This window comes from Gouania willdenowi, chromosome 17 (assembly GCF_900634775.1).
Source record: "Gouania willdenowi chromosome 17, fGouWil2.1, whole genome shotgun sequence".
Classification (NCBI taxonomy): Eukaryota; Metazoa; Chordata; class Actinopteri; order Blenniiformes; family Gobiesocidae; genus Gouania; species Gouania willdenowi.
The window spans coordinates 2,167,332-2,193,401 of NC_041060.1; the positions used below are offsets into that span (position 1 = coordinate 2,167,332).

The window sequence follows — 26,070 nt, forward strand, 5'->3', positions numbered from 1 at the left end:
AAACACACAAAATGATAAAAAAAATTGACTAAATGATACAAAGAACTCACAAACAACCACATAAATACACAAAATGATGGGAAAATGTACTAAACGGGGGTCAATTATAGTTGTAATGGCATAATTGATATTTAATTACAATTATGACATAATTATAATTGTAATTGAACTTATTATATTAAAAATGTGTTGGGGTTTTTTTGTACTTGTTTTATTTCAAAATAAATTCAAGACAATCTTTAATGGTTTTATTTATTATTTATCAGTATTGACTTTGTTTGGACTGTTATGACCAGAGGGTGGCTCTGTAGCACAGTAAAATAAAAAAAAGAAGACGCAGGAACTGATTATTATGCTTTAAATCTTCAAAAATCTTTAACAACACCCACAAAGTCTAGTTATTATTATATTACCATTAAGTACGTTGGTCATTGCTTCACTTCCTGGAGACGTTTGACTGATTCTCCTTCTTAAAATAGACACTGGGGTTTTTTGTTATAATTTTGTGTGTTTTTTGAGTCATTATATGTGTTTTAGTAATTATTTTGTGTGTCTGTAATTATTTTGTTGTTGTTCTGTGTATTCTTCTGTCATTTTCTACTTTTTGTGTTTTCTTGTTTTTATTTTGTGTCTTTTTGTTGTTATTTTGTGTGTTATTTTATCATTTTCTAAATTTTGTTGCATTTTGTGTGTCTTTGGAGTCGTTTTGCAAATGTGTTGTATAAGTGGTTGATTGGTGATTGGTTTGTTGTCATTTTTTCTGTTTTATGAGTCATTTTATGCATATTTTTTAATCGCTGTGTGTGTTTTTGTTGGCACTTTGTGTAATTGTGTTGAAATGTTTCAGTTTTTTGTGTGTTTTGGAGTTAGGTGTATTATGTTGGGCTTCATATTCCTTTATTCATCACACCTAGGGCCTTGTGTGGCCCCCGGGGGCCTCCAGTTGCTTATGTCTAGATTAGACAATCACATTTTTGCTGCTCATAAAAGTTGCCCATGTCTGCTGCAGATCTTTACGGCTTTATCATCTCGTAAAGTTTTCTGCTCATTTAATCTAATTAAAAACAGTTGCAGGGAATCAAAGTTTGCAAAGCTTGCATTTGTTATGCATCATACAGTAGATATGTCCATCACAATTTTACCTTTTGGCTGTTTTTGTCTTTTATTGGTTGTGAAAGGAAATCCCAAACTCCAGTACCAAAAAACTATCACCGCAAAAATACAAAGAAGTGTCAAATAAAAAAGTTATGAGATCCTGTTGCTTAACGTTTAAACATATTAACTTGTTCCCAATTTTACAGAAATAATTTGAGGCTTAAATGATCTACTTTTATCACAGCAGGGGCCACAAATAGTGATTGTATCTGATCTGAGGGCCACAATATCAACATTTTTTGTTTTTAAAATTCATTTTATTGATCTTAAACAATCACAAACAACAAAAAAAGACATTTGAACAGTTTTTTTGGCCACAAATTTGTATTTTTTCCCACCATGTCATGTCTGGGGCTCCGTACTTTTATCATTGACAGAGAATATTTTTGATTGACGTTAACTGTCTTTGACTGAAAAGGTTTATTATCATTATTATTATTATTGAATAATAACCTCTATGTATTTTTCTATAATTTTGTAATCGTTTAGTATTTTTTTCTGTCATTATCTCAGCCAAGGAAGTCATGTTTTTACCTGTTTAATTGTTTGTCTGTTAACACTAACAGTCTAACTAAAAAAGTCGTGGATCTATTATTATATTGGTGAAATCATCAGGAAATATCCAAAATGAGATAACCAACAAGTGATTACATTTTAGAGTGGATCCGGATTCTGGATCAGTTTTATTTAAAAAAATTAAAAATAAATAAAATAAATTTTTTTATTTATTTTTTTAATAAAAAAAAAAAACCATATATATATATATATATATATATATATATCTTATTTATTAAAAAAAAAAATTAATATATTCTTGTCATGTGAGGAAATTACTTACGGTCCCTAAATTCGTCACTCGGAGGCGGTGCGTTTAAGGTTGGCTCGGTCATTACAGTGTTCAGCTTCAGTGGAGTTGAGCGCTCACAGACAGGACCAGTGGGACCAGGACCAGTGGGACCAGGACCAGTGGGACCAGGACCAGTGGGACCAGGACCAGGACCAGTGGGACCAGGATCAGTGGGACCAGGATCAGTGGGACCAGGACCAGTGGGACCAGGACCAGGACCAGTGGGACCAGGACCAGTGCGTGTGTGAGACTCCATCCCAGCACACGTGAGTGAGTGATGGATGCTGGATTTCACATCGGGATGAAGATTGATTATTGTTCTGTCATCAGCAGGTCTAATCATCTTCATCTTCATCATCATCACCATGGGAACACTGCTGTTCTGCGTCCTGCTCACCCTCCCTCTGTGCTGGGTGGTTGAGAGCAGCACTGGTGTGAAGAGCAACAATGTGACAAGTAAGGACACCATCATCATCATCATCATCATCATCATCATCCGTTAACAGGTGGACAGACTCTATAAAAAAACATTACAGCCAATGATAACAGTGAAAAATCAGTGAATGAGAAAGAGGGAGATTAATTAGATTAGATATAACTTTATTGATCCCTATGGAAGACTCCCTCGAGGAAATTAGATTTCCAGCCTCATTAAAAAAGAAGCAAACAGCATTGAAATAATATATAAAATACAAAATATTGTGTAAAAAGGAGTTTATTTTGTAAACAACAAAAAAAAAAATCATTTTTCCCATGAAATACAATTTTATTGTGTTGAATTAACTGAAACAGTGACAATATTTTATTATCCAAGACTAAAATAATCACAATAACGTACTACTCACTAAGTTTGGCGTCTAAATGAGTATGTAGTGCGTTCACATGAGATAGTATGGAAAGTATGTGAGAAATACCCGGATGTCAGACCATATTGGGACAAAGCTTTTGTAAATAGGGCTTGTGTTTTGAAGTTAAAGAACATTCTCTATTTAAGGTTAGTTACATTTCACAGACAAAAAACAAGTAACTTGCATCTCAAAGCAAAGCAACATGTAAAAATTAGTTTGTTCAATTAAATTCTTGCTAAAAAAAAGAAAAAGATAATTTATATTGTATTTGTATTTAACGACCACTGATGAGTCCAGAAGTGTTTTAAATATCAGAAAATAATTTATTAGTCATGTGAATGAGGTCTAAAGTAAGAGTTCAGAGGGATTTCTGACAAAGTGAGCTAGTAGCGCTAAATGCTAATGCTAATGCTAAATGTTTGAAATCCTTTATTGGTTTTTGAGATCAATTCCTCTTTGTCATTGTCTAAGGAAATGAACGATTGATTGATTAATGAAAGGTCATAGAAATATCTTTATATATAATATTTAATGACACATTGTTTTTAATTTCAAACCACTTTTTGGTTTTAATATTCTATGTTTGTGAGTCAGTTTTCAGGAAGACTTATTGTGTTATTATTCTATGAAGGAAACGTACAGTGAATAGATTCCTGCCTATAGTCTGATGACATGTGTTAGTTTAAACGGGTTAGGAGGATAATCTAATCTTGATCTAATCCTGGTCCTGTGCACGTCACTGACCAATATAAACTTCACAAGATTCTAATAATCTGTGTTTCCATTTGTGAAAACTTGTTACTGCGACTAATAGATTAGAGTTTAATCCAGAGATATTCAACTTTTATCACAACAGGAGCAGAAAAATGTGATTGATTGTGAGGGTCACATGATCAACATTCATGATCAACAACCAATCAGAGCGTTAACACAGGAAACAACAAAGGCTTTGGTGTTTTTTGTGGTCACTGATAAAAACTTGTCTTGTTCTGGTTCCAGTTCTGAGTCAAACAAACACACGAAGGCTGTTTGCGAGACAGAAGATTTCCTCGCTGCCACTAAACAGTTCTCCTGTAAGTCCAACACTATGGGCATTGATTGTAAAGTTAACATCAACTTTTAGCAACAAACCACATTTAGAAAACATATGACATTTGTTATTGTTACTTGTGACCAGATTTACAGCAACTTTTGTGAAATTTGTGATTTTTTTTTTTTTTTTGGAAAAATAAAACGTCAAAAAGCCAAAATGTTTAATCTAAATGTTAAATATAAATATTACATTTAAATCTAAATGCTAAATCCAAATCTAAATGCTAAATGTTAAATCTAAATCTTGAATGATATATGCTAAATGTAAATGTTAAATCTAAATGTTACATTTAAAATATAAATGTTCAATCTTTAAATGCTAAACGTTAAATCTAAATTTGACGTACTTTGCATAGTGGTGCATTTGGTGAATTTGCATATTAGCTAAATATTTAGCTAATAGTAGTAGAAATTTATATTTAAATGTAACATGTAGATTTAGATTTAAACGTTGACATATTTTTATGAGAAACGCAAATATCTAAAATTTCTCAAATATTGCTGTAAATCTGTTGAAAAGTAACACAAAAACGTGTTTTGTTGCTATATGTTGCTGTTTATTTTAGCATGCACAACTGTACGATCGGCGCCCCATTCAACACGCTCACATCTTTCACATGATCACAGTCACATGATGCTGCAGTTTGATCTCACTCTATCATATTTTCCCCTGCTCTCATTGGTTCATAAGTTCAAGTCCCACGTGACGACGCCCGCTCGCCGCTGCTCCAGCCTGATGGAGTCGTGCTCCTCGTTCGTGCCGTGCTGCCACCCGTGCGCCTCCTGCCGCTGTCGCCTCTTCAAAAGCATCTGTCACTGCTGGATGATGAACGCTAAGTGCTTAAAGAAGGCCTGAAGGACGCCAGAGACAATACACACATCTGCTTTATATTCATTAAAAAGAGAAATATAGAAAATATCAAAATGTTTAGATTTAAAGAAAATATTATGTTATCCTGCATGTTCTTATTCTTCTGAGGTAATCCTTCCTATGTGTGAACAACACATTTCATACAAAGCTCCAGTACCATCCAGGGGTCGACTGGGACAAAAATCCAGCCCTTATTAAGTCAGTGATTCTCAACATGTGGCTCTTTTTGTTTTAATTTGAATTATTACTAGTGCAGTGTCCGTAGGAAGTATGTGTTACTATAGAAAAGTGGGAGGTTCAGTAGCTTTTTCATGGATGCTTAAGTGAGGTTGTGTTTGAAGGTAGGACGTCAGGAACATTTAGGTTTGTTGTCACACACACACACACACACACACACACAGAGACAGAGAGAGAGAGAGAGAGAGAGAGAGGAACATAGGGATGACATCATCACTGTGGAGGTAAATGTTCTAACTGATGACTTCATCACTGAGTCTGTCTACTCAGGATGTGGGGTGTGGGAGTGGGGCGTCCAAACAAATCCAACGTTGCGCACCCTTGAACCAAGCAGCAGCCATGTTGAAAGTCTCTTTGGTCATTTTGCAACTTCTTCGTTTTCAAAAAGTTCTGACACTTTTTTCAGACTTTAGTTACCCTTTTGCCAATAAATATCCCCTTTTTCCTATTTTTTGTCCATTTTTGCAAGTTCTTTGACACTTATACAATTTTTGTCATTTTTTTTATATTTTTTGGCAACTTTTCATCCAAATAAGCTAACTTTTGCCCAATAATTACCACTTGTTTCCTTTCTTTCCTACATTTTACCTTTTTTGTTCCACACTTTTGCCCCTTTTCACTATTGTTTGCCACATTTTGCCCATTTAAGCTACGTTTAGCCGTTAACACCTGGCTCCTCTTTATTTGCCCATTTTTTTTGGCCACTCTTGACTGCTTTTGGCCCATTTTAGTTTGGTTTTTTTTTTGCCACTTTTGGACAATTTTTAGCCACCTGTTAACATGTTTGCCTCCACTGTCTTGTAATAAAAAAAATAAATAAAAATGGACCGGCCCATTGGGACGATGCCCGCTATGCGGATGGCCAGTCCACCCGTTCTCATCACAGATGACATCAGCTGCAAAAACAGGCCAATCGTCTACAGCAAACCTCTAAAGTTCAGAATTTTGAAAATTCACAATAAATCAACCACATGTGCTACAGATTTGCACCTTCCACCAATATGTGGCCCCAACACTGAAGTAACCTTTGTACTGTTTTTACCAAAAACAGTGAAACTTATTAAACCTCAGTCCTCCCACAGTTAAGCCTGTTTGACTGTAAATGGTAATGTAAACGTATACTTGCAAATTCTTGCAAAATACATTTTCAGTGTTAATTAAAATAAATGACAACATTTCGGAGTCACTGGAGATGACGTTTGGAAAATAACAGAATTTTATCTGAAAAACTGAATTTTTTACATCATTTTATATTTGGCTCTTATGCTAACAATTGGAATCAATGCAAAAATGTCCTTTTTTCACTGATGAAGCTAATAAATCATTGTTAGAAAACAATGACCAACATATCCTACATATGCTGTGTAGACGTAATTTGTGTATTTTTGGATTTTTGTGTAAACAGTTGAATTTTTGACAGATGTTTGAAATCTGCCTTTAAACGCTAACAGCTGCTGTCTTGCACACAGGTGACAAAGAGCATCATCTTTTCTCTGCTTGTTGCTCAGAATTGCCTCATTTTGCCTTAAGTTGCCTGATCTCGACCATATAGATTTTATTATTATAATCATACTAACTGTCCAAGTGTTGGCGATCTTTTTATCTCTTTATATTTGTACATAGACGTCATGTGCTTTGGATTTCTCTCGCTGTATTGCTGCTGCTTTAGTTGGAATCTGATTATTTTTTGCTCATAAACTAAAGTGAAAATGACTTTCAGTGTTTTGTTGATTTAAACGGATTCCTCAATGTTAAGGATGTAACGAATCATCCATCAATCTGTGCTCGGCGAGTTGTCCTTCCTGATGACATTAATCGAACTAAAATGGTTTTAAAAGGTAATCAATCGACTGTATGGATTCAAGGAAACAACGCATTGGATTTATTTACAGCAGACTTTATATGAATGTGTTTTAAAAGAGCTTTTAATAATAAGGACGTTAGGGCTGAGTCTGTCGACTCTGACGTCACGCGGTGCGTGAATATTGTATTATTTTTATGTATAAAAAACAAACAGAAGAGTCAGGTACAGTAAATCTGAACCAACATCATCCATTAATCAAATCAACAACGAATCGTGATTAAAATGGAGCTGTTCCACCTACGCAGCGTCTCTGAGGGTTTTTGGTGAAGTTGATAAGAATTTTAAAAAGATAACTCAGCTTTTCACAGACTGTGTATTCAGATCAAAGCCATTTCTGCATTCTTTGAATCCCATCTGCAAACATTGGCAGTGTATTACACACCGTGTGTGTGTGTGTGTGTGTGTGTGTGTCATCAGCAGGAGAAGTCAGAGAGGGGTGAAGATTTCCTGAAAAGCAGCTTTTAGTGCTGTTCTTACAGTAAGTGTTTACAGGTCACACACAGGTAATATTATTACTGAGTCGTTCCTTCAGCTGCATCACATCCATCAGATAAAAATGAAGGATTAAACCCTGGCATTTAGAGAGAGCACTGTCAACACAGGATTTAATGGATGGGATGTCAGTCTAGTTTCACTTAAAGGGGCAGTATTATAAAAAAATCTCTTTATAATGGTTTTGCTACAGTGATATACATCCTTTAGCCTCATTCAGAGGGACAAAGTTAAAATAGTTCTGTTTCCTCCCTCCCCTGTTATTCCACATTTTGTAAAATGTCAGTTCCAAATGGGCGAGTTGGATTTTTGTCCAAATATGTCATAAGGGGGAAACTCCGCCTCCTGACAATGCTGGCTCCTCCTACCCTATAAGAATGTGAGAATGTGAGCTCCTCCCTCTCAAGCTACCTCAGTGGTAAAACCATAGACTGTACAAAGAATGGACGGGACAATCTCCCCGGTGGAGTGAAGCTTTTATTTATTTTTTAGAGCTCCCCCTGCTGACTGGCTGCAGTATAGGCATAAACCCCGCCTCCTCACTCTGCTGTGATCATTAGTTATTATCACCCTACAGTGCTCATTTTTCTGTGAAGTTGGTTTTAAATAAGTTATTTGAAGTTGAAAAACGGGATTTTACGTCATATATGACGATGAAAGAGCCACGGGTCTTGCGTAGCTCTCTTTGTGAATAGCAGTTACGTCATTAAACTAGATATTTGTTTTGTACTAACCTCTACCGTTGGTAGAATTTCCAGAGGGAAAGATACTTATGTTCTTGGAGTAGCTGGGCTGCGTATGTCATCAGGGCAGTACACTAAATGGGCGGGGCGTGTTACCAGGGCTCCTCCCACCAGACCTTACTGTGCAGACTGGCTCCAAACTACGTCAAATTTGCAAGATGGGGGGTGGTGTTTAGCTCAGTGGGTTGAGCGCCCGCCCCATGAACGGAGGCTGTAGTTCCTCACCTGCAGCCGGTCCAGGTTCGATTCCCGGCCTGGGACCCTTTGCTGCATGTCATTCCCTGCTCTCTCTGATCCCTTTCCTGTCAAGCTACTGTCATAAAGGCCACTAGAGCCAAAAAAATCTTTAAAAAAAAAAAAAAAAAAAATTTGCAAGTTGGAAGGACCCCTAAGCGCCGTATTTTGGCTTCAAGAACGTTGAGTAGGACCTGCTACAGTGTACGCCCACTGGGTAAAACAAACACTGCAGTTTAATATAGAATATACATTATACTTTATTGTCATATATGTAAAGTTGCATACACAAAATGGGTTCTCTGCGTTTAACCTCTCCCCGAGGAGCAGTGGGCAGTAGAGGCTGACATTTTTTAGGGAATCCCATGACCCACTGGATTCCCACGCGATGGGAGTCAATTTTACTATTAATCACGTGATTGGTACGGTACAGGATAGAAAGTTGACGGGAGGGGGACCAACCAAAAAAACATATGACAGATTTGTAGTTTTCTTTCCATAAGCATACACAGTAATAGAAGTCAAAAGAACTACATGTCCCAGAAGCCAACGGTGTTCCTGGCTGATGATTTAGTAAAAACAGTGTCATCAGCAACATCCACAATACCTTTAATAATGAGCAAACATCAGCATTGTGTTAATAACAGAGATAAAACATCCACACTGCAGCACCATTACATCCTGAAAAATACATTTCTGTCATCATTTTGTACATTTCTGTTGTTTTTGTGTATTTTTAGTATTCTTTCGTAATTTTTGCTTATTTTTGTTGTTTTATTTATTTTATATTTGTGTGTATTTCTTTCAAAAAATTTATTTCAGTTTCCTGAATTTTTGTAAAAAAAAAAAAAGCTAAACAAAAAAACTATTTTTATTTTGTTTTCATTTTGTAAATTTGTTATTTTTGTCTTATGTTTTTTTGGTTATTTTATATTTTTCTGTTACTTTTGTTGACCTTGTGTATTTTTCTGTAATGTTACATGTTTTTGGAGAAAGTTTGTGTGTTCTTTTTGGTTATTTTTGTGTATTCCTGTTGTTTAATTTAATTTTTTTCTATTTATGGGGTCCTTATGTATTTTTCTGTAAGTTTTTTTTGTCTAATTTTGTTGTCATTCTGTAAAGTTTTTGGTTGTTTTGTGTATTTCTAGTTGTCTTCTGTGTGCCTTGTTCATTTTGTTGTATTTGTTGTCATTTTATATATTCTTCTGTTACTTTTGTTCTCATTTTGTACATTTTGCATTGTAATTTTCTTTTGTTTTATTTAGTGCATTTCTGGTGTGTTCTACATCTAGTCCGTGTGTGTGTGTGTGTGTGTGTGTGTGTGTGTGTGTGTGTGTGTAACTGCAGTTCTATAAAGAAGTGTGATGTCAGTGGAGGATAATGTGAAACAGTGTGAATGAAAACAACTCTCCTTGTTGCCATGGTTACAGCTACATGATGCTGATCACTGGTAATCTGACAAATTGATGGTAAATTTACCTCAATATTTAATAATTAAAGTCATTTAAAAGGTTATATTGACCGACAAATGAACAAATAACTTCTTTATCAAACAGGTTTAATCTGGTTACAACATGTTTCTCTGCAGCAGCAAAGAATAAACTACGTTTATTAAGTTTACCAGTGACATGAAATCACATTTGGTTTTTCCATTCAATACAATCTTGAGTGTTTTACTAAAGAAACCTTAATGTGGTTAGTGTTAGCATATTATTAGCAGCTACACCTGATGAGTTTACAGGTCACTGTGTGTTCATTGATACTGGCGTTTGTTACGTTAGTAATGGAACTCACAACCACCGGTTCTCCATCTTTGGCCGTAAATGTTGTAAATCTTCATCTTCCAACACATCGTCCACTTTTCATGTTTTCACTGAAGCAAAAGAAAAACAAGAAGTTACTGGAAAGGGCCAAGTTTATTTTATAATCATTTATTTAACAATAATCTAATAATAATTTAATGATATAGATGAAATTATGCGAGCAACTGTTGGCCCTTTAGTCTAACTTTATTTTGTGTAGCCCCCAAAATAAACAGCGACAAAAACACTCACGATGACCACAAATATACGCATAACGAAAAAAAACAATACACAAAACAACAAAAAGACAAAATATTTTTGTGTATTTTTGTAGTCATCGTGTGTATTTTGTCCGTTAGTGTGTTTTTTCTTTATGTGTGTTTTTGAGTCATTTTGTGTATTTTTTACACATTTATTGTCATTATGTATATTTCTGTTCTTCTGTGTATTTTTGTAGTCATTGTGTGTGTGTTTCTTATTTTGTGTGTGTTTTGAGTTATTTTGTGTATTTTCTTGCTCCATTTATTGTCATTATGTGTATTTCTGTTCTCCTGTGTAATTTTGTTATAGTTTATGTGTATTTTTTTTAGTGATTGTGTGGATTTTTTTTGTTTCGTGTAGCGGTATATTTTTCCTCATTTTGCGTATATTTCTGTTTTCCTGTGTATTTTTAAGGTTGTTTTGTGTATTTTTATGGTCTTTTTGTGTGTGTTTCTTGTCGTTTTGGGTTTTTTTCCGAGTCACGTTGCGTATGTTTGTTGTCATTTGGTGTTTTTCGAGTCATTTCTGATGCTGTTTTGTGGTCATTTATTCTCATTGTGTATATTTCTGTCCATGTTGTATATATTTGTTGTATTATATAATTTTCTGCAATTTAAGTGTATTTCTGTAGTAATATTGTTTATTTAACTGTACTTTTTTCAAGTTTTTATGTGACAAAAAAAAAAAACTACATTTAATTTAATTAAAATTTGACGTTATATTAAAAATTATTTAGATTTTCTTGCTATTGTATTGTTATATTACTATTGTAATAGTCTGGAACTGATTAAAGCACAATTCAAAGCTTTAACGTCACTGATTAGACACAATCGGTGAAATGATGCACGTTGCACTCACAGCACTGAACAGGAAGCTCCAGTGGGACGTAATTACGCTGACACAGGTGAACGAAAGCTGCAGCTAACCTACACGGCGCTCTGAAGGAGCTGGAGACGCACGTCGACAGGAACTGACCAGGATCCACCTAACGGCACACAACAGCAACAATATCAAGAACTTAAAAAAAAAACATTAGGAACATAAAAAACATTTCAAAAACCCACCAAGAACATTAAAGAGAACATCATAAACATAAAGACATCAAGAACATGAAGGACAGTAGTAGACACTGAAAAAAAACCCTACAAAACAACAAAAAAATTACTCCAAAAAAAAAAAAAATATACAAAATGACAAAAATATCAACAACAATACACAAATTTTCTCCAAAAACACACAAAACAATTGCAAACATACAGAGAATTACTCCAAAAAAACATACATTAACATACAAATTACTGAAATTGCACAAGGGAAAACAAAAATACATGAATTATCTCCCAAAACACAAGGAACAACTACAAGTATACACAAAAACCACAAAAATAATAACAAAACTACAACCGATGACTCCAAGTATACACAAAAAAAAACAACAACTACATAAATACACAAAGATTACTTCAAAAATAATAACAAAACTACACAGATGACTACAAGTATACAAAAAACTACTAAATAACTCAAAAAACTAAATTATACAAAATGACTGACTACAAATATACAGGAAATAATAAGAAAAACAACAAAAAAAATACACAAAATTACTCTGAAAACAAGATGACTAATGGAAAACAATAACAGAAAAACACATAAAATTACAACAAAAATACATGAATTCTCTCCCAAAACACATGGAATGACTACAAAAAAAAAAAAAACCACCACAAAAATATGGTACACAAAATAATAACAAAACTACACAGATGCACAAATTCTAAACATACACAAAAAACTACTAAATAACTCTAAAAACAAAAAAACACAAAATGACTTCAAAAATAAGAACAAAACCACACAAATGTTCTCCATAAACACAAAAGAATATAACTACAAGTAAACAGGAAATAACAGGAAAAATGCACAAAACAACAACAAAAATACACAAAAATTACAGACGACTAATTGACAACAACAGAAAATGACAACGAAAACACACAAGACGACCAACATGTCTACGCAAAAATAGAGATACATGATAGATCTGTAAACAAGTAAAGTAAACTGGTCTAAACCACTTGTTTACATTTTATTTTAAGTCATCAGTAAATTCCTCATGTAGCTTTTCTTTCCCTTAAAGCACTAAAATGATCTGCCTTGAGATCTTCAGAATCTGCTCTAGAACAAACATCTAAACTCTCAATTTAACTAAAATCTTACGTCACAGACACTTGGATATACTGTACGTCTGCGGTTTGATGAAAAGCCATTAGCATCTGAGACACGTACCACCCTGAAACAGGAACTCAGAGGTGAATAAGGAGAAGCAAACAGGAAGTGACATCTCTCTGAACTGGAAGTGGCTGATGTGGCAACTTTATCACACACTGGTTTCATCTGAAGACACAAAATATCAGGATTTACTACAGTTTACAGATCGATTAATAAACACGATAAAAACTGTAGATATTTTGGTTTAAAACGAGTTGCTCACTTTCCAACCGTGGAGAAACGTCGCTGAGTTTTCAGCTTTGGATCCGTTTGGTAAAAGAAAATCATTTCCAGCATCGTAGTCGTTGATCCCGAACATTCCACCGGAAACACCTGAGGACGCCAGTATAGATATATGTGATATCAACCATAGCTAATATATACTGTATATAAACCCCTCCTACTTCATTAGCATTAGCTCTATTAGTAAATCTTTAGGGCTTTAATCTAGAGACTAGTAGACTAAAAACAGTCTACTAGTAGTACTAGTATATTTTGAGTTCACTACACTACTAGTGAAGAAAAACAGCAACTTTTTGCAACATTTAGCAACAAACCACATTTAAAAAAACATGTACATTTTTACATTCGTTTTGACCAGATTTACAGCAATACTTGTTACTTTTCTCATAAAAATATAATGTCAATGTTAAATATAAATATAAATGCTAAATGTTAAATCTAAGTGTTAAATGTAAATCTTAAATTTTAAATGTTACATCTAAATCTAAATGGTAAATCTAAATCTAAATGTAAAATGTTAAATCTAAATGTCAAGGATGAAACCATTGTAAATATTTAGCTAATATGCAAATTTACCGGAAGTATGAAAATAAAAGTTCATTGACGGAAAAAGTTTGGATTTAACATTTCAGTTTTGATTTTACCCTTAACATTTAAATTTAACATTTATATTTAATATTCAAAATTTAACATTTAGATTTAACTTTTAAAATCTAACATTTAGATTTAACTTTAAAATCCAACATTTAGATTTAACATTTAAAATTTAACATTTAGATTTAACTTTTAACATTTAGCATTTAGATTTAACTTTTAACATTTAGATTTAACTTTTAACATTTAGATTTAACATTTACATTTAACATTTAAATTTAGCATTTAGATTTAACATTTAAATTATATTTTCACAAAAAAAAAAAATCACAAATTTCACAAATACTGCTGAAAACTGGTCAAACATGGTTTTCTGCTACATCATGCGAAAAGTTGCTGTTTATTTTAGCATGCGCAGCTTTTCAATCAAGAACTAGTAAAGCCAAAAGATTCACTAGTAATACTAGTAGACCGAACAAATGAAGGAGGGATGAGAACCAAATCCAGCTCTCTGATTGGTTGGAACATTTTTGAAAGCCAATGGGAAGCCTAAATCCCGCCCCCTTATTAGCATACAGTGCTAACTAGTAGTAGCTTTGCTTCACGAGTAAAGCAGAATATTCCATCCTAACATGTTACCATGTAACCATCCATCCAGAGTGAAGGTGCACAACTCCAGCAGCAGATCACATGACACTGACGCTCCCTTCTGATTGGACACTTGGACAGCGTTGCCATGTTTCCTGATGGTCACGTGTTTGCGTGTGAGCGCCTTGTTGTTGTTGTTGCTGCTACAGTCTGACTTCACCTGTGACACAATGACTTTATCACAGAGCTGGTTAAAGTTAGATCAGCTTGAATCAGCAGGTGATGGTTACCCGTCCGTCACGTTGGACGTCCACCGTCACGTTGTTGACGTTTAGCAGGAGGAGGCTGTGTGCGTCCGGGCCCAGCAGCAGCGTGAACGCAGCCTCAGGACTGGTGTCGTGTGCCAGGAGGAGAGGACACGACGCTGGGAGCTCGTACAGGAGACCATCAAAGGTGACCACGAACTGATCCGCCACCAACAAAGCCTGGTCTGAGAGAGCAAGAGGACGGAAGAGGATTAGGGACAACCGTGGTAGAGGAATGAAGTGAAAATGTCAAGATTATATTCAATTTGAAATTTTGAGAGTAAAATTTAAATATAATGTCGAGATTAAAGTTGAAAAATGAGATTCAAGTCGGAATTTTGTTAAAATATATGAAATAAAAAATACAAAATTGTGATAAAAGACGAAGCTTTACTAATTGCTAATTTTTGGCAAATCAAGTGTCGAGAATTTTTTGTGTGTATTTTACTATCATTGTGTGTTTTTGTTGTCCTTATAGGTATTTCTTTGTCATTTTATGTTTATTTTTTGGATTTTTCAGGTATTTTTCTGTCATTTTGTGCTTGTGGAATAATTTTGTGTACTATAGTAATTTCTTATGTATTTTTGTGTGTGCTTGTATTTTTCTTAGCATCATTGGACGTTTTGATCCAGCACTGCCTCAAAGAAAAGGGAAGGTTTTTTGATTGTGCTGCTTGTATTTTACTGTCATTTTGTGTGGTTTTGTTGTCCTTTTGGGTATTTCTGTCGTTTTCTGTGTTTTGGGAGTCATTTTGTGGGGTTTCTTTGTATTTTTGCATTTGTTGTGTATTTTCCTACAATTGTATGTGTTTTGGGAGTCGTTGTATAGTATTTATGTTGCTCTTTAGGGTTTTGCGTATCTTTGTTGTCTTTTCATGTATTTGTTTGTCATGTTTGTGTAACTTTAGTTTTTTGGAGTCATTTCTTTTGTATTTTTGTTTTTTGTGTGTATTTTTCTGTTATTTTGTGTGTTTATGGAGGCTTAGTTACAAACAGAAGAGTGTTTTTGTTGCTTCCTTAAATTGCCGTTGATTTTCTTTTTCCCCTTTGGAATTGAAACTGTTCATGTCTGGAATAAACATAACATATTTGTGTGTTTTTGTTTCAAAATAAACGTGTCTTAATTGCTCCAGGAACCACGCCCATAATTAAAGTATTTTTTTTAAATTTAAGCAGAACCCTGGAATTTAGTTATTCTTTAACAGATTTTGACAAACTTTTACCAAAAGATCAACCTTAAGCCATGGAAGATTCCATAGAATTTGAAGAGGATCCAGATCAATAAACTGATTCTGGATCAGTTTGAAAAACGGAAAATCACTGATGAAAACAATAGAAAATAAATGTATAACTCAGTTCGTAATTGATCGATCGTTATGAAATTTGACTTTTATGTTGGATCCTACGTGTGAACGGTCCGTCCATGAGTTTCCTCTTCACTCGGTACAGTTCAGCTGTGAGTCCCACTGGGGCCAGACTCTGCAGAGGAGTCAGGACCCCCTCCTCCAACAGGACCCCCATCAGTCCACTCTGAGCTACCCGTGACTCAGAAAGACGTGGCAGTGGCACAGAGAAAGCCACTGAACATGGACTGAGGACAGAAGAAGAAATACATACTGTATAAATAAATCACTGCTTTGTTTTCTGTCTCAAACACAACATTAGCGTCATACTTTAGTTTGTAGACGGAGGCGAGCTGTCTGCGGAGTCCAGACAGAGCCGTGGCCATCCTGGACTCCATCCACAGGTGAGTCTGTTGTCCTGCCTGACACACACACACACACACACACGCACACGCACACGCACACGCACACGCACACGCACACACGATAAACTGGTGATTATCAGAGAAAGAGGAATGCTTAAGAGTTTAGTAAGTAAAATTATTGAAAAAATAAAGTGACTCCAACATATAAAGGTGTTTTTGTGGTTGGTCTTGATCAGAGATGAGCAACAGGAGACCCCCGGGGCTACATGCGGCCCTCTGATTTTAACAACAAATACACAAAATTACAAAAAAAAATACAAAACATTTTAACAAGAATGCAGAAAAATATGCAAAATGTCAACAAAAGTACACAAAATTACAGAAAAATACACTGAATATCAACAAAAATACACAAATGTATGGGAAAAATATACAAAACTTCAACAGAAATACACAAAATGTTCACAAACATACAAAACATTTCAACAAAAATACATTAAACTGCTCCAGAATACACCAAAATGTATTTTTTTTTAAAACACAGAAACAGGTAAAAACATTATTAAAAGAATTTTATATGACAGAAAAAGACAACGAAAAAACACAAAAAATAACATGAAAATATACAAAACAAAAACAGACAAAACTGTAACAAAGCCACAAAGCCTTTGTTGTTTCCTGTGCTAATGCTCAGATTAGTCATTATTCTAAGGCAGACATTAATGTTAATGTGTCCACAATCACAATTTTGTTTCTCTGATATAAATATACTAAATTCATCCTGGAGGATATTATTTAACAGTTTCAAATCAAAGTGACCCTGTAGAGAAAGAAGCGTAGCTCAGACAATCAAATGCATTGATTCTACTCATAAAAACAGAAGTGATCAATGAATGTGAATCATATGAAGTGTGTTACCAGGTCCAGAGCGGTGCTCAGCGTGCTGATGGAGGCTTGTGACAGAGACCTGAGCTGAGGGTTCTGAAGGAGAGAAGAAGAAACCTGGTGGAGCTTCTCCTTCCACAGATGGAGCTTCTCCCTCCACAGGGTCTCCAACCTCTGGCCCTGGACGTCCTGGTAGACGCCAGCTAGAGTGGCCAGGGGCCCTGAGGAGGGACAACAACAACACAAGGAAGTCGTCATAGTATAGGGAAACAATGAGAAACTTATGTGACTTATATCAACATTCATGTCAGCATTAAAATAATGACCAATCAGAGCATTAACACAGGAAAAAACAAAGGGTTTGTGTGTTTTTGGAGTCATTTTGTGTGTATTTAGAGTAGTTTTGTGTATTTTTGGAGGGATTTTGTGTTTTTTGTCGTCATTTTACTTTTTGTGTGTATTTTACTGGCATTTGGTGTGATTAAGTTGTCCTTTTATGTTTTATTTGTCATTTTATGTGTTCTGGGAGTCATGTTGTGTATTTCTATGGTTTTCTGTGTATTTTTTGCATTTTTTGGAATCATTTTATAGTATTTTTGTTGTTTTGGGTTTTTGGTGTCATTTTGTGTGATTTTGTTGTTTTTTTTGTGTATTTTTTTCTTATTTTGTGTGTTCGTGGAATTATTTTTGTGTACTTTTGTCGTCATTTTATTCTTTTGTGTATTTTTCTATCATCGTGTGTGTTCTTGGAGTCATTTTCCATCATAGCTACAGACAGAATGTTTGTTTTGCTTAATCCTTAATGGTTTCAGTTTTCGTTGATTTTCTATTTCCTTTTGGAATTTAAATTGTTCATGTCTGAAATAAACATAACATTTTAATAGTATTTTTGTTAAAATTTTGCATTTCTGATTTATTTTGTCTGTTTTTCTGTCATCTTGTGTTTATTTGGAATAATTTAGCGTATTCTTGTTGTCTTTTAAGTAATTTTCTGTCATTTAGTGTGTTTTTAGTCTTATTTTTGTGTGTGTGGAAAAAAAAAAACAGTTGAATAAGAGTCTTGATAAGACCAACAAATCAAGACAAAATTACATTAAAAGGATCATTTTTTTTGCCTGATGTAATTATTATAAATCCCATTACAGCAGTCGTCCAATGATTGAATCTATTGAATTTATTTGGGATTGTGATGAATCGTCTAGTACCTCCTGCTTTGAACTTTTATCTGTGATCTTTGAGGAGCACCCTGTGTGACCCTGTTTATCATTTAGGATCAGTGGGAGAAAATGTTTCTATCTTTATCAGAACAAATGTGATCAAACACGTCTCTTTCACACTCTCTCACTCTTCAGTTCTTGCTGTGCCAGGATGGAGGCGTGCTGCAGCAGAGCCAGGAACCGAGGCAGGCTTTGGGTGAGAAGGTGACGTAGCGAGCTGCTGCGCCACAGAAACAACGGGCGCGTGTGTTTGTGCACGAGCAGCGTGTCCACGCGCTGGGAGAGCTGCAGAGGCAACACACTCAGCTCCTGCAGCAGTTGGTTGTCTCTGCTCTGCAAAAAACACAGCATGATGCTAACGTGCTAAAGTCACAGCATGATGCTAACGTGCTAAAGTCACAGCATGATGCTAACGTGCCAAAGTCACAGCATGATGCTAACGTGCCAAAGTCACAGCATGATGCTAATGTGCTAAAGTCACAGCACGATGCTAATGTGCTAAAGTCACAACATGATGCTAATGTGCTAAAGATACAGCATGATGCTTACTTGCTAAAATCACACCATGATGCTAACGTGCTAAATACACAGTATGTTACTAACGTGCTAAAGACACAGCATGATGCTAACGTGCTAAAGTCACAGCACAATATTAACGTGCTAAAGTCACAGCATGATATTTACGTGCTAAAGTCACAGTACCATGTAAACGTGCTAAAGTCACAGCACGATGCTAACGTGCTAAAGTCACAACATGATGCTAATGTGCTAAAGATACAGCATGATGCTAACTTGCTAAAATCACACCATGATGCTAACGTGCTAAAGACACAGCATGATGCTAACGTGCTAAAGTCACAGCACAATATTAACGTGCTAAAGACACTGCTCGATGCTAACATGCTAAAGACACAGCTCGATGCTAACGTGCTAAAGACACAGTTCGATGCTAACGTGCTAAAGACACAGCTCGATGCTAACATGCTAAAGACACAGCTCGATGCTAACATGCTAAAGACACAGTTCGATGCTAACATGCTAAAGACACAGCTCGATGCTAACATGCTAAAGACACAGCTCGATGCTAACATGCTAAAGACACTGCTCGATGCTAACATGCCAAAGACACAGCTCCATGCTAAAGACACAGCTCGATGCTAACATGCTAAAGACACAGTTCAATGCTAACGTGCTAAAGACACAGTTTGATGCTAACATGCTAAAGACACAGCTCAATGCTAACATGCTAAAGTCACACAAACATGTGTAGTTGTTGTGTTACCTGTCGCCTAAACTCCACAATCAGCTGCTTCACTCTTCTGACTCTCTCTCTCAGTTTATTGCAGATCTTTGAACTCAGGGATTCCAGTCGTTCCTGCGTGAAAAGATTCAACACGGATGAGGAATGAACAGCTGGATCTATTTTTGTTGTCTTTTGTGTGGATTTTACTGTCATTTTATGTTTTTGTAGAATCATTTTTGTGTATTTTGTTGTCTTTGGTGTGTTTTTCTATCATTTTGTGTGTATTTGGTGTCATTTTTGTGTATTGTTTTAGTGTATTTCTATGATTTTGCTTGTTTTTAGATTCCTTTTTGTTGTTTTTTTGTGTATTTATCTGTCATTTTGTGTGTATTTAGAATCATTTCATAGTATTTTTGTTGTCTTGTGTGTATTTTTCTGTCGTCTTGTGTGTTTATGGAGTCATTTTCAGGCATCGCTACAGACAGAAGATGTTGCCTCAGCCTTAATTATTTCAGTTTTTGTTTATTTCCTTTTTCTGTTTTGAAATTTTAATTGTTCATGTCTGAAATAAATATAACACTTTTGTGTATTTTGTTATCTTCTGTGTGTTTTTCTGTCATTTTGTGTGTTTATGGAGTTGTTTTTGCACATTTTTGTTGTCTTTAGTGTATTATTCTGTCATTTTGTGAATATTTAGTCATTTCATAGTATTTTTTTTGTCATTTTGGGTTTTTGGAGTCCTGTTTGTGTATTTTTGTTTGTCTTTTTGTGTAATTTTCTGTCATTTTGTGTGTTCGTGGAATCATTTTTGCATACTTTCCTTGTCATTTAATTTTTTTTTGAGTCGTTTTTCAATTGGTATTTTTTTGTGTGAATTTTCTGTCATTTTGGGTGTTTTTGTTTTCCTTTAGTGTAATTTTGTGTGTTTTGGAGTCATTTTACAGTATTTTTGTTGTCGTTTTGGGTTTTTGGAGTCATTTCTGTAGTATTTTAGTTTTTTGTGTGTATTTTACTGTGTGTTTGTGGAGTCATTTTTGTGTATTTTTCGATCATTTTGTGTGTATTTGGACTCATTTTTGTCACACAACATGGATGCTGTGTAGTGATGTTGGACGTACCTCTGCTGTAGTTAAACTGTGCAAACATCCAGTCGCTGTGAGGAACAGCCTCTGCTTGGCTCCTCCCACACACACGCTGCCTAAAGTGTCAGACTGACCCCCACCATCACCACCATCACCACCATCACCACCATCACCGCCGCTGACGTCAAGCATCAGAGTTTGATTCCTTTCCACGCACGCTTTCACGTTGTAATGCTCACTGTTCACACCTGAAACTGTTAACGCAACATATTTAATTCATTTCATTTTTCTTTCTCACACTGTGTCAGAAGTTTAGAATTAAAGAACATTTAGGTTTAAAAACAAATGAGCACAAATTCACTTAAAAAGCCGGGAGAATAAAGGCAGACATTATGAGAGCGTAAAAGCATAAGAAAAAAGATGATGATTTGATTTGTCATCACTTTGTATTTTAAATTAGATTTAAACAACACAAAACAGATCTTTTATGTCTATCATACAAACACTTTATGTAGAATATGAAATAAAGAAGGTCATGCTCTACTGTAGAGATGGGAAACTTTTATCACATTGAGGAACAAAAAAAGATGTCATCTGATCTGAGGGTCACATGATCAACATTAATGTTAGCATTAGAATAATGATGAATAATCCGAGAACAGGAAACAAGAAAGTGTTTGTGTTCGTGTTTTATCTCTGTTTTTGGAGTCATTTTGTGTGTTTTTGTCATCGCTTTGTAAAATTTTCTGTTATTTTTGTGCATTCTTGTTGTTTTGGACACTTTTGTTGTTGTTTTGTAGTTTTTCTGTCTATTTTTCTGACTTTTTTTGTATTTCTGCTATTAATATTGTGTGTATTTTTGTTTTGTATATTTCTGTTTTTTCTGTGTGTTTTTAGGTTTATTGCTCATTTTTGTGTGTTTCTGTTGTTTTGTACATTTTTAGGTTATTTTTGTTGGTGTTCACGTTTCGTGTTATTGGTCAGTTTTGTGTATTGTTTTGTTATTTTGTATGTTTTTTTCTTTTAATAGTGTGGGTGTTTACTGTTTAGTGTCTTATTAGTCATTTTTGTTGATGCTTTGTATATTTTGCTGTCATTTTTGTTGTTTAATGAATTTTTGTTTTATGTATTATTTTATTATTCTTCATGTGTTTTTGTAGATATCTTCTATGTTTTTGGTCATTCTGTTAGCCGTTAGCGTCGGATGAGTGTACACTTCCGGGTCACGTACTTTGGCAAATCGGTAATGGAGAAAACGAATAAAGGTGTTTGTTTTCCGTTTTTCGTTTTCTGTACTGAAGCAAAAGAGCTTGAATTTGAAAAACAAGATGTTTTTCATTTTGGTTTTGGAAAAAAATAATCAAATAATGAGTGTTTTTTTCATTTTTCATGTTTTTCTTACATAATGAAAAATGAATGAGCGAATGATACACGGATTGTGCCCAGCCCACATGGCCTTACAAGACACTGACTCAACATAAGCAATAAAACAGATGGTTATGGGCCAATTTCACCAACATCCTGCACAAAACTTCTCAAACTGGATACAAAAAGGTTTGTCTTCTTTCCCACGCTTTACAAATAAAACAAACAAAAGCAAAAGTCTCTTTTCTATAAAGTCAACTCATAAATTGTAGGTATTTCTATAGACAAAAAAGCACAGAATGGATGCAAACATTGCAAACACACATTTCAAAATAAAGTGCATTATTTACCGTTCTTGAAGCCGGCTGTGGTGTGAAAACATCTGCCCTCCATCAACGTGCTGATCCACAGTTTCTCCACGTGGTCCATGGTAGCCTGGACCTGAAGTCCTGCTCCTCTGGACCAGGACAGAAGACTGGCCCCAGTCTCCACACTCCAGTTCCCCACCTTAGACTGAGACACACAAACATATATAAATATAAGCCTTATAGGTGATGGACGAGCACGTGTTGGATGTTTAACCTCAGAGAACAGAGTGATGTTGGTCGTCTGAGCGTTGGATGAGTTGATGAGGCCGAGGGTGAAGCTGTAGTGAGTCGGTCGTCCTGACAGCGACAGGCGGGACTGGGAGTAGAGAACCTTCTGGTCTACGTTCAGTCTGTGGGATCCTGACCACGACACAGTCTGACACACACACACACACACACACACACACACACACAGATGATCAAACTACACACAGAGCCACTACAGACTGAGCTGCTGCTGCTGCAGGTTTGGACTCACAGGCTGTAGAGGACACACCCCCAGCAGGACCCAGTGATCCAGACGATCCCTGAGGTTGGTCTGAACTTTAACCAGTACAGAGTGGGACTGACACGGAGCAGGAGACGCTCCGTCCAGCTCCATGCTCAGCTGGAGACGATGCATCGACCGTGGAGCTTTCTAACGACAGCACGGGAACACAAACTGTACAAACTTCTCTTTCTTTTCTTTATTTAAACCTTTGTTTAAATCATGATTTACCTGATATTTCAGGCTTTGATTCACACTCCTGTTGTCCCATTTCAGCTCTGCATTCTGTGAATATAAGTTCCCCTCTTGGACGACGGACACACATCCTTTAACGGAGGAGGCTGTCTACACGCACAAAGGTTAAGTGTTAAATGTTAAAATGTTAAGTTGTTTTGTGCATTTTTGTTGTTTTTTTTGTTGCTTTGTAAAAAATGTAGGTTATTTTGTGTATACGTGTTACCCTTCAAAAATGACAGAACATACAATGACTCCAAAAACAAAAAAAATCTAAGAATAATATACAAAACCTAAACACAAATACAAAACATGATTTCAATAACACTGAAACGACAGGAAAAACACAAATTGAGTCCAGAAACAGACAAAAGTAGAAAATGATATACATAACACTGAATGAAAAAAAAAACACAATCGCAACAAAAATGCACACATATTGACAACAAAATACACAAAATGACTCCAGAAACCACAACACAAAAACAGAAATGATAGAAAAATATATATAACCACTACAAAAATGGCTCCAAAAAAGCTCAAACTCTTTGTTGTCTCCTGTATTAATGCTCAGATTGCTCATTATTATTCTAATGCTGATATGAATGTTGATCATGTGACCCTCAGATCAGACAAACTAGTCTATCTGTGATCTACTACCATCACTGACCTGTTGTGCACACGCCTGCCCCCTGCTGGAGTTATTCTGCCACTTCCTGTCCAGACTGATGGAGATGTTGTCCCACGACAAAAATGTCTGTTCACAACCAAAATACACTGTTATTAGGGCCTGGAAAGCACTCACTGTCTGTCACTTATTACTTGGATATTGTCGCTGCTTTACTTACATATATATATATTATTGATACATTGAAGTGCAAACTCAGGAATATTAATTTTGAAATTACTTGTTTTCAGACCAAAAATCTGTGGTTCATATAAGATGAGTTGGACAGCACTGATCTGAATCATAAAATAAACAAGGACAATTTATATTTTATTTAATTTTGTTTTCATATTTTATTTAATGATTTTTTATAATTTTTTATTAGATTTTTATTTTCAATTATTACGTATTTTATTTTATTTGTTTATTTTATTTTATTTCCTTTCTTTGTGTTCATATCAAATAGTTTTAATTATATATCATTGATACATGGAAGTGCAAACTCGGGCATACTCATTCTGAAATTACTCTTTTTGAACAGCACTGATCTGAATCATAAAATAAAGGACAATTGATATTTTTTTTTATTCATTTATTTTAATTCATTCATTTGTTTTATTTTTTATTTTCATTTTTAAAAAATTTGTTTGTTTTTTTTCCATTTTTAATATATTTTTTTCATTTAATGTATTTATTTTTAATTCTTAATTATTTTATGTTTTTTTTTAATTTTATAATTATCATTTTAAAGCCTTCTTAATGTGACCAACATCTTTACTTCCCTTTGAGAGTGTAATTAACTCTTTACAGCTGGTTTTCATTTTTGTAAAAGTATTTTTAGACGATAGTTTTCACACTTGTAAATATATTATTTTCTCATTCCAAAAGTTAAACCATTTCTCTACCAAAGCAGGTTGTTTTTATTGTTTAATTTAATATATTTTGTAATTGAAACTTAGCCTATAATGGCTGTGGAAAGTGTTTGACCCATTGAAGTAATTATCTGATAAATAATGATGTTCTTGTACCTGCTGACGGCTGCTGTGTGTCAGCGTGTGCACGGACAGGTGACGTAGCGAGGAGGAGAAAGGCTGCGTCAGCTCCAGCTTTGTCTCATTCGTCTCCTCAGAGCGACTCCACGAGCTCAGAGCTCGAACCTTCAGACAGGAGAGAAGAAAGAAACACTAAACCAGCATAAGAAACAAGAGGCACTTTGACAAGCCAACATGGGAACTAGAGGACAATAAAACACAGAAACAGCAACAAAAACACAAAAAAACTATAAAAAAGATTAAGAAGATATACAGAAAAGACAAAAAAAAGTCACAAAATGTCGATAAAATGACACAAGATAAACAAAAAATAGACAAAAACATAAAAAAATGCACAAATAACTAAAAATAAAAATACAAAACAACTCCAAAAACACACAAAACAAAAAAATTAGGCAAAATTACTCTAAAAAATCCACAAAAACAAAAATGACACAAAGATAGCCAAAAAAAAAATATACAGAATGACAGAAAATCTACAAAACTAGAACAAAAAAGTAGCAAAAATGACTCAAAAAAAAGACAAAACAAGAACAAAAACATAAAACACAAAAATATACAAAAAATGATTTGGTTTCTTGTGTAAATGTTAACAACAAAAATACAATAAAATGACTAAAAACACAGAGTGAAAGAAAAAACACAAAAACACGCAGAAAACCACAAAAATACGCAAAATGACAAACAAAATACATAAAATGACAACAAACAAAAGTAAAATACAAAGAATTACTTCAAAAAACTAAAATGACAATGAAAGCACACAAATATGATTCCACAAACACACAAAATGACAGAAAAATACAGGGAAAAAAACAATAAATACACCAAACAACGTAAACACACAAAGCCTCTGCTGTTTCCTGTGTTAATGCACAGGTTGGTCATTATTCTAAATGCTGACATGAATAATGTGATAAAGGTTGTTCATCTCTGTTCTGCAGTCGATCAGGTGAAACTAATGGGTTCTAGATGGTTTTCTGCCTCTAACATCAGCGTAAAGTGGTCAGTGCTGACAAAAGTAAAAAAAGGAAACACAATATGACACAAACGACCAAGTCAGACGTCCCATTATTTTTCAGGGTGAAGGAGACACACTTTGTCTGACCTGCTCCAGTTTGCCGTGTCTCATCCATCCCAGTGAGACACTGTCAAGTCGTCCATGGAGGAAACGCTGCAGCGTGACGTCCATGCTGCTCACACGTGGAACACAGCTGATCTGCACTGAGTGTCAACCAACAGGAGCTCATATTAGAATGAATTCATTCATTTCTGTAAAATAATGCACGACAGGACAACAAACATACTTAATATT

At 34.9% G+C, this 26,070-nt stretch overlaps 2 protein-coding genes across 10 annotated transcripts in view; one reads left to right on the forward strand and one right to left on the reverse strand.

Annotated features, from left to right (window-relative positions):
• The first annotated feature begins 2,044 nt into the window (after positions 1–2,044).
• LOC114479681 (agouti-signaling protein-like) lies at positions 2,045–5,105 on the forward strand. 4 transcript variants are annotated; one of them, XM_028473493.1, is made up of 4 exons: positions 2,045–2,272; positions 2,333–2,458; positions 3,850–3,923; positions 4,634–5,105. In XM_028473493.1, the coding sequence occupies exons 2-4, from the start codon at positions 2,368–2,370 to the stop codon at positions 4,796–4,798; spliced, it is 330 nt and encodes a 109-aa protein (XP_028329294.1). In that variant the 5' UTR covers positions 2,045–2,272; positions 2,333–2,367; the 3' UTR covers positions 4,799–5,105. The 4 variants fall into 4 exon arrangements, with proteins under 4 accessions (XP_028329294.1, XP_028329296.1, XP_028329295.1 ...); XM_028473495.1 differs by having other exon boundaries at positions 2,336–2,458; XM_028473494.1 differs by having other exon boundaries at positions 2,045–2,268.
• Positions 4,696–26,070, reverse strand: part of LOC114479680 (uncharacterized) — a 63,264-nt gene continuing 41,889 nt past the window's right edge. For 4 of the 6 annotated variants that reach the window (XM_028473489.1, XM_028473488.1, XM_028473487.1 and 1 more), the window contains exons 49-67: positions 25,864–25,979; positions 24,732–24,860; positions 23,707–23,793; positions 23,034–23,147; positions 22,794–22,952; positions 22,530–22,691; positions 22,298–22,460; positions 20,619–20,836; positions 19,540–19,632; positions 18,386–18,590; positions 17,074–17,261; positions 16,121–16,212; positions 15,854–16,038; positions 14,433–14,632; positions 14,194–14,362; positions 12,941–13,050; positions 12,736–12,843; positions 11,305–11,431; positions 9,686–10,256 (exon numbers count right to left, since the gene is read on the reverse strand). In XM_028473489.1, the coding sequence (XP_028329290.1) occupies positions 10,246–10,256; positions 11,305–11,431; positions 12,736–12,843; positions 12,941–13,050; positions 14,194–14,362; positions 14,433–14,632; positions 15,854–16,038; positions 16,121–16,212; positions 17,074–17,261; positions 18,386–18,590; positions 19,540–19,632; positions 20,619–20,836; positions 22,298–22,460; positions 22,530–22,691; positions 22,794–22,952; positions 23,034–23,147; positions 23,707–23,793; positions 24,732–24,860; positions 25,864–25,979 (2,636 nt within the window). In that variant the 3' untranslated portion in view covers positions 9,686–10,245. Of the gene's footprint in view, positions 4,795–9,685; positions 10,257–11,304; positions 11,432–12,735; positions 12,844–12,940; positions 13,051–14,193; positions 14,363–14,432; positions 14,633–15,853; positions 16,039–16,120; positions 16,213–17,073; positions 17,262–18,385; positions 18,591–19,539; positions 19,633–20,618; positions 20,837–22,297; positions 22,461–22,529; positions 22,692–22,793; positions 22,953–23,033; positions 23,148–23,706; positions 23,794–24,731; positions 24,861–25,863; positions 25,980–26,070 lie in introns of those variants that run through there. The other 2 variants (XR_003676007.1, XM_028473490.1) reach the window with 2 other exon arrangements.

Coding starts and splice junctions, on each gene's coding strand:
- LOC114479681 (XM_028473493.1), top strand. CDS start 2,368: ATGGGAACACTGCTGTTCTGCGTCCTGCTCACCCTCCCTCTGTGCTGG. Junction 2,459..3,849: donor GAAGAGCAACAATGTGACAA/GTAAGGACACCA, acceptor TTCTGGTTCCAG/TTCTGAGTCAAACAAACACA. Junction 3,924..4,633: donor TGCCACTAAACAGTTCTCCT/GTAAGTCCAACA, acceptor TTGGTTCATAAG/TTCAAGTCCCACGTGACGAC.